The 8,622-nt window shown below is 39.6% G+C and overlaps 1 protein-coding gene and 1 non-coding gene across 2 annotated transcripts; both read left to right on the top strand.

Annotated features, from left to right (window-relative positions):
* Positions 1–923: 923 nt before the first annotated feature.
* Positions 924–1,028, top strand: LOC131224550 (small nucleolar RNA R71). Its single transcript, XR_009161025.1, has one exon. It is a non-coding gene; the product is annotated as a small nucleolar RNA R71 (small nucleolar RNA).
* A 4,686-nt stretch (positions 1,029–5,714) lies between these two features.
* Positions 5,715–7,092, top strand: LOC131224293 (uncharacterized). Its single transcript, XM_058219817.1, has 2 exons — positions 5,715–5,941; positions 6,759–7,092. Exons 1-2 carry the CDS (start codon positions 5,715–5,717, stop codon positions 7,090–7,092), a joined length of 561 nt encoding a protein of 186 aa, XP_058075800.1.
* Positions 7,093–8,622: the final 1,530 nt, after the last annotated feature.

Raw genomic sequence — 8,622 nt, 5'->3', positions numbered from 1 at the left:
CGGTTCTAACCCATGTGAAGCATTGCTAGGTCTATCATTTGCAATTTCTTCCAGGTCCTTAGGTTTTTCAGCCCTCGCTAAATGGTTTTGTCAATAATCTTCCCCCACCTAAGAGTAGTGATAGACCTAGCTTGCTCCATCTAATTTGAAGAGCTTGGGTCAGTTATTTCATATTGCGGTTTTGGCTTGGGGAGGGGTTGGGCTGGAAGCATTCCTTTCTCCCCATTCGCTAAGTGTGACTCAATCTTTTGAATTGATGATACAAATATTCCCATTGTTGTTTTGAGATTCTGGAATGTTTGCATCGTATTTTGGTTAAATAGCTCTTGGTTTTACATGAACTTTTAAACCATATCCTCTTGAGGTTTCCTTTGATGCAGAAATTGGTTAAGGATCCCTTGAGGTGTAGCAGTTTGTTCATTCCTCCAACTGAAATTAAATGGTTCCTCCAACTTGAGTTATATGTATTTGAGGTGGGTCCACTAAAAGGTCTTTGGTAGTTGTTTACACATTTGATTGCTTATTCAATATCTCTTGAAAAGCAGGAATTGTTGGGTAATTCTCAGTTGTATGTACGTTACGGGCACAAATACCGCAAACAACTTCCTCAACCTTGTCGGGTTCTACCTTCTTAAGTTCCATGGCCTCGACTTTTCTTGTGAGTTTGACCATTCTTGCATTTATAACATCTTCCTCTTTTTAAAACATAAATTCCTCTCCATTCCTTTGATTGAGTGGGCATAGAAGTGGTGGTTTTTGAAGAGGTATCCCATGATTGGGCGTTTTCAGCATATTTATCAAAATAATCCTACACATCATCAACTTCCTTATTCATGAATTTTCCATTACACATCATCTCCACAAATTGGCGCATGGATGAGGTCAATCCCTCATAGAAAAACCTTGTTATACACCATGTTTCGTAGCCATGCTGTGGACATGAATTTATGAGATCCTTAAATCGCTCCCAACATTGGAAGGTCTCATCCTCTTTTTTCAAAAAATTCATGATTGCTTTCCTTAAGATATTTTTTTATGATAAGGGAACAACTTTTTAAGGAACTCCCTTGTCATCTTAGCCCATGTGCCAATGGACCTTGGTCTTAAGAAATGTAACCATGACTTATCCTTTTTTTTTCAAAGAGAAAGGAACAATTTCATCCTAATCGTGTCCTCGAACACGTTTGGGAAGTGTAATGTAGATATTATTTCATCAAACTCTTTCATATGCAAGTATGGACTTTCAGATTCTAGTCCATGAAACTTAGGGAGGAGTTGAATTACCCCTGGTTTAATATTCATAGTTCCTGCATTAAATGGGAATATCATGAAGGAAGGTGTGTTCACCCTCACCGGTTGTAAATAATGTCATACAGTACGAGGTGGGGGTGCATTATGCACCTCGTTTTTATCTTAAACTTCCTCAACGGGTGGTTGAGGTTGATTTACAGCCATTACTTCTATTGACTTAGAGGATCTCAGGTGGTGTCTAATCCAATGATGGATAGGCAACCATTTGACTAATCCTCCTTCACTCAAGAGACGGAAGGTGTTGTCACGAACCCACTTGGGCATGAAACACACTCAGCCCTCAAATTCAAAATCTAACCTAGGACCTAACAATGGAAAACTAAAGAAAATAAGAAATCTAGCGAAGAAAGGAAAGGAAAGAAATATACCGCAAGTTTTGAGAGAAATGGGCTATCCAGTAAAGGCAAGAATCTCATCAGTATGACAGAAGCGAGCCATCTCTTTGAAGAGCTCAATGCTAGTCTTTGAGATTTCGAACCGATTATTCTCCAGAGAGATGCAAGCAAACTCTTCATTTGAAGGTATATACTCATCAAAGATATCGCCTATAACAGGAGGGCATGCTATGTAGTAAAGATCCCATAAAGTAATACTAGTCTCACTAAAAGGAAGATGAAATGAGTTAGTAATTGGACACCAGTGTTTGAGAAAGCCTTTAAAGATAGTCACATCCCCAAAAAAATATTCTAGTGTAGTTGTGATCCCATCAAAAAGATCAATTTTTCTCAGGACATTAGTATGTTTCTAAACAATGGCCTGAGCCCATGTGCTATAATGATCTCGCGGCGATGAAAGACCCCTCATCATGAACTCTTCTGTGTTCCATGACTATCCTTTGGTGAAGAAATGCAGACGAGCAGTTTCGAAGAAATGAGTAGGAAAAGGTTGTTGAGGATCATAGCATGGGCATAAGAATCGCATTTTATGAACTCTTCCAGCTTATTGGCGAGATTCATTCTCTTCCACATGTCCTTCTAAGATTCGCGGTTCTGTCATAATCCAATGATCTGCAGAAACAATACTATTTCGGATCATTCGATCAGTTAGTTTGCTGCGAAGAATTGACAAATGGCAGCATCAATTTATAGGAATGGTGACCGTCTCATTCTTGAAAGGATTATGGAATTCCAAAGTTTCTTCCTAGATTTCTATACAATCCCAAATATTTTGAAAAGTCTGTCTAGTCTCTATACAGGATGCATGACTCCTTTTTCTTGAAGACGTAGCTTTGTCAACTGAAGTTCCCAATCGTTTCATGGCTCTATCTGCAGGTCGAGGATTATCATAGTTATTTCCTCTCTTACTTCTAGTCATTTTGAGAGATGAAGAAAATTGGACAGAACTTCATTGCTTAGGAGAATTTTCTGCCAGAGCAGACTGGTTGTGCGCAGAAGGTGTTGCGCGAAAGAAGTTATTGTGCAAAGGGCAAAAAGTTGCACAAGGATTTCGACAGGAAGAGGAGAAGTGAAGTAAGGAAGGAAGGATGTTGGGGTTTATATAGAGGAGGAGACCTGCTTGGATGTTGCATGGACCCAATAGCACAACGCATATGCTGTTATGCGCAATGGGTCATATGAAAGAAATCTTGAAACACAGGTTGATTCTCCATTTCATCTAAGAGAGAAGATCAAATGAAGGATCAAGGGGCATCTGTTGGAGCATAAAATTTAGAAGAAGAATCAGAAGTGAAAACCAATATGATTTTGTTGCGCGCAAAGTGAAGGAAAATATCCATTGCGCGACGCGCGATGGGAAAAATGTTGATCGCGCAATAGATGTTTGCAATGGGACCCATCTCCCGCGGAACAAAGATGTGTTGCGCGGATGAAGGTGTTTGCACGTATGAAAGCCTATAAATACCCCTCCACTCTCTTCATTTGCATTATTCAAAGACTCTGGGAGCCAACAAAAGACCGAAGATCCTTCAAGACTTGCAACAAACCTATTGTGCACACAAGGTTTCTTTGTTCTTCAGATTTACTCTCATAATCCCATTTTCCTTCAAAAGTTTGATCGATCTGAAAGGAAATGAGCTTTTGAAGGATTGAAAGATCTACAAGAGAATATTGTTTCCTCACTAACTTCTCTGAACAGAAGATCATATCGCAATCCGAAATGCTGCCGAAATCGATATTTCAACATATTTGATTCTTGTACTCTATAGTTATTTACCTTATTTTGGAATCAATGGAGATATAAGGATGTAAATGAATTCAGAATGAATATAATACTTTGTGACGACTGTTCTCTCTCTCTCTCTCTCTCTCTCTCTCTCTCTCTCTCTCTCTCTCTTTTCTTTTTTTTTTTGTTAATTATTGAATAAGATAATGCCCCAAACAAAATCCATTTGTTTCTTGTCGAAACACCTGTTAAAGAGGATGTTGACATAGTCATAGAGAGTCAAAGATGGCAATTCGCACACAATTACATTATGCAGGTTGGCTTCTGTTGTACTTAGTTGTCCAATGGGCCCATTGTCTACCTTTGCCCTTAACTTGGTGGTGTCCACATGGACTGGTCATATCAGCCCATTAGATTTAGTGAGGCTCGAGGTTGGGCTAAAGCCTATTACATTTGGTCACATGCAGGCTCAGATCTATCGAATTTAATTGCACAAGGGCTTGCCCCGGAAGGGTAGGCCAACCTTAGGCTTCAATGATGTATATGGTCCGTTGGACAATCCGATTCCGGCAAAGGGCTCGTTTGGATACCACAAAATGAGTTACATTTTTCTACTTACAGCAGAAGATGAGTAAGTTTGGTTTTTTAAATAAATAAATTTAAAAAAAAAAAAAAAAAGTTGCTTGGTTTATGATCAATTATAAGTAGCGTTTGTATTTAAAGTAACTTAATCACTTCAGTTTAATAAGTAGAAATTAAGATAAGTTACTTAAGGCATAAGTAGCTTGTCTTAAGTAACTTAAGATCCAAATGCCGGCAAAGTATCAAGGCACGCCAGGCCTGCTCCTGTTGCTTATAGTAGGGACTCCAAAACTCATGCCCAAAAAATAGCCCTCAGACCATTAGCCATATCCAGAATACAGCCCAAACTAGGGTCAACACAGGCAGTCTGGCACGCTATCACCTCCGTTCATGGGATGCTGGGCTTGAATTGAAACGCATCATCTGCCAGATGGAGGAGATTTATTGGGCAAGATCCATGAGGGGGCTATAAAAAACCAAATTAATTTGCCAAAAAGGTTCATGACTGATGAAATAACGCATAAAGCTAAAAGCCCTTAAACTACAATAGATCATAACACAGCACTACTATACTAGGCTCCTCAGCCCATAGTTGAAAAACTTGAAAACCCAACCCCACTTAATGTCTAGCCAGGTCAGGTCGACACTACCGCGTGCTATTAATTGACCCAACTCGATATTTTAATAATTAAATTTAAAAGTATCTAGACAGGTGAGAAACTCTTTTAACTTTCTTAGAAATGCATAAACAATTAAGATGTCCAAAAAGAAAATAAAACTGCACTTGATGTAGCAATGGTTGAGACTGTTCTTGAGCTAAGGTTGTTATTCAAATTCTGTTGCAAGCTAAGAGCTAAGGTTAACTAAACCTCTTAGCTAAAGCTAAGAGGTGAAGCTTGTAGTTTGTTTGATGCTTATCTTACTTTGATTCAAGTTTATGTTGAACTTCATTGATTTTTAATTTGATTAAAGGAATACTTTCAGTTTTCTATGGTTTATTGTAACTTTAATTACAATAGATGCTGTGAGAGCTTTGAATATTTTCTTGCTTGTTTTAAGTTGTGGGATCTGTCAAATTCGTGATTTACCATTGTCTCATGGGCATGGTGGATGGTTGAATTCCCTTCCGATCATCACAATGGCTCTTCATGTGAGAACTAATTCAATGAAAAGTTCAAGATTGTTTTAATTATTCTATCTTCCAGCTGGATAAAATAGGACTTCAATTCCAGTTGCATTTATTGAATCAAGTGAGGTAGCATCTTAACAGCTGCAAGTGGATCCTTGGTGTTGCAGTTCCTCTTCTGATTGATAGTTTATTCACAATTATTCTCAACTATTCCAAATTTTAGTTTAGTTCTGATTCTAGTTCTAGTTTTAATTATATTTCAGAATACGTACAAGTTTAGTCCCTGTGCATTCGACCTTAGTCTCACCGAGTTATTACTATAGCGCAGCCCTATACTTGGGGTTGCCAATACTAGTGCTTCTCACACCCAAGAAAGATGACACATGGCGCATGTGTGTAAACAGTTGAACCATCAACAAAATCATGGTCAAGTACCGGTTTCCCATACCACGTCTTGATGATATGTTAAACATGATGGCAAGTGCCACAATCTTTTCAAAGATTGACCTCAAGAGCGTGCTGCTCTGGGCGTGCCAGCGTGCTACTGTGCTGCTGCCGTGCTGCCCTGGGCATGCCAGCATGTTGCCGTGCTGCTCTGGGCGTGCCAGCGTGCTGCCGTGCTGCTCTAGGCGCTCCAGCGTGCTGTCGTGCTGCTCTGGGCGTGCCAGCGTGCTACCGTGTTGCTGCCGTGCTGCCCTGGGCGCTCCAGCGTGCTGCCATGCTACTCTGGGCGTGCCAGCGTGCTCCCGTGCTGCTGCTGTGCTGCCCTGGGCATGCCAGCGTGCTATCACCAAATACGTATACACCCAGGAGATGAATGGAAGAGAGACTTCAAGACGAAGGATGGGCTATACAAGTGGCTAGTCATGCCCTTTGGGCTTTGGCTTGACTAACGCCCCAAGCACATTTACAAGAATGATGACCCAGGTGTTGAAACCCTTTATGGATAAGTTCCTTGTGGTGCATTTTGCTGACATTCTTATCTATAGCACATCAAAGGAACAACACCTCCACCATCTGAGGCAAGTTTGCAGGGTCCTCAAAACTAAAAAGCTATATGTCAACCTTCAGAAGTGCACATTTATGTCAAAGAGCATTATCTTCTTAGGGTTCATCGTATCATCTGAGGGCATGAAAGTGGAACTCGAGAAAGTTCGGGCCATAGTTGAACGACTTAAACCGCGCAATATTCATGAGGTACGAAGCTTTCATGGCTTAACAACTTTTTATAGACGGTTCATTAGAGGATTTATCTCCATTATGGCTCCCATCACGGATTGCATCAAGAAATGAGAGTTTGTATGGACTAAAGCTGCCTCTAAAGCTTTTAAGGAGATCAAGGGCAAGATGAGCGAAGCCCTCATCATGCGCCTTCCAAACTTTTCCAAAGTCTTCGAGGTCGCGTGTGATGCATCTGGGGTAGGTATAGGTGGCGTGCTTAGTCAGGAAGGGCACCCCATTGCTTATTTTAGTGAGAAGTTGAATGAGGCAAAGCAACAGTATTCCACCTATGACAAAGAAAAACGGTAGTTCAATCCTTGTGCCATTGGTGGCATTATTTATTACCACAAGAATTTGTCTTGTTCTCTGACCATAAGGCCTTATGTTACCTCAGTTCCCAGAAGAAACTAAACCCTAGGCATGTTAAATGGGTCCAATTTCTTCAGGAATACTCTTTTGTTCTTAAACATGAGGATGGGGTCGAGAATAAACCTGTTGATGCCCTTAGTCGTCGGGTGGCGCTTCTCCAAAGTATGAGAGCAGAAGTGATTGGGTTTGATCGGTCGATAGAGGGGTATCCCACGTGCCTAGACTTTGGAGATTTGTATGTGTCACTACGAGATGGTCAGTCAATCGACAGTCGTGGGTTTGTCATCTTCGATGAGTTCCTATTTAAAGGTGACAGACTTTGCGTTCCCCGTACCTCCCTCCATGATTTCCTAGTTTAGGAACTTCATGTAGGAGGGGTAGCCGGTCATTTGGGGAGGGACAAGACCATTGCCCTTTTAGAGGATAGATTTTATTGGCCAAGTCTCAAGCGAGATGTAACCAAGATTGTTGGGCAGTGCAGGACTTGTCAACTGGCAAAGCAGAGGATGCAAAATACAGGATTGTATACGCCTTTACCATTACCCCATGCTCCGTGGTAGGACATTAGTATGGATTTCGTGTTGGACTTACCGAAAACTATCAAGAAACACAATTCTGTATTTGTGGTTGTGGACCGTTTTTCTAAAATGGCCCATTTCATTCCGTGCTCGAAAACGTCAGATGCCTCTAAGTGGCTAAGCTTCTCTTTAGGAAGGTAGTGCGTTTACATGGTCTACCTAAGCCCATAGTGTCTGATCATGATGTACGCTTTATGAGCTATTTTTGGAAGACACTATGGCACATGATGGGGAGAAGACTTCAATTTTCATCTGCCTATCATCCTCAAATAAACAGTCAAACTAAAGTTGTCAATAGGAGTCTTGGAAATCTGCTTAGATGTCTTGTGGGCAGTGTTCGAAATATCAGTATCGCGTTACGTATTGATTATCGCACAGGATATATTGTTTGTCTCTGGTAATATATCTCACTTTTTGGGAAACATGGGAAAAGATTGGAAAAATGCTTGAATTTTTCAATGAAACTTCAAGGGTTGTTAAAAAATACCTTAATACACACTTTCAAAATCATAACATCTCAAAAAAGAAGTGCACATAATAGGTTTCCTTTGTGTAGGGTCCTAAGTTATGCACTGTTTGATTGAACTAATGCAACTATATTCAAATTGAATGCATAACATTTGAGTATATGTGATAATCATTTCGTCAAACACTCCTAAATACTTCGAAATTAGTCTCAATTGATAGTTCGTATAAGGAAATTCTTGAAAAATAATAATAATTTTTTATTAAATTTTAATTTTAAAAAAATTATTTTTATTTTCCAAAAGTTGACAAGGACTTAACAAATTAGTAGATCAGCCCTTATATATTCTTGATTTCATGTTTGGAGTGCAACATTGCAAGCAATTTGGAATAAAATTGGGAAATTTTCGAATTTTCCCCAAAATTTCCCAAATCGGACCACCTACACTCGAATTTTGAAATTAGAGTGTATGTGATGATCATTTCATCAACTACTCCTAAATACTTTGAAATTAGGCTCAATTAACAGATGGTTGAAGGAAATTTTCATGAAAAAAAAATGGAGAACATGAAGAACTAATAGATATTGAAATCAAAGCTCCAACTCCATGTGTTTTCATGCAAAAACATGAAGAACTAATGGATTTGTAACCATTTGACACTGATTTAACATAATTTCAACAAAAAAAGGATCGAAAATTGAAAATGCTCATCAGATCAAACATGTGGGATATATCGGCACTACTGTGCATTTCGTATCGCACAGGTGGGATACAAGATATATCGTGGGATATATCGGCCGATATCATTGATATTTAAAACATTACTTGTGGGTGATCACGTCCA

Source organism: Magnolia sinica, chromosome 13 (assembly GCF_029962835.1).
Source record: "Magnolia sinica isolate HGM2019 chromosome 13, MsV1, whole genome shotgun sequence".
Taxonomy (NCBI): Eukaryota; Viridiplantae; Streptophyta; class Magnoliopsida; order Magnoliales; family Magnoliaceae; genus Magnolia; species Magnolia sinica.
The sequence above is the reverse complement of the archived record's forward strand: the minus strand, read 5'-3'. Positions and strand labels throughout refer to the sequence as shown.

Bases quoted from the DNA above. Each gene is read 5' to 3' on its own strand.
- LOC131224293 (XM_058219817.1), top strand. From the start codon at position 5,715: ATGCCAGCATGTTGCCGTGCTGCTCTGGGCGTGCCAGCGTGCTGCCGT. The intron at 5,942-6,758 runs GTATACACCCAG...ATGTTACCTCAG, and splicing joins AGCGTGCTATCACCAAATAC to TTCCCAGAAGAAACTAAACC.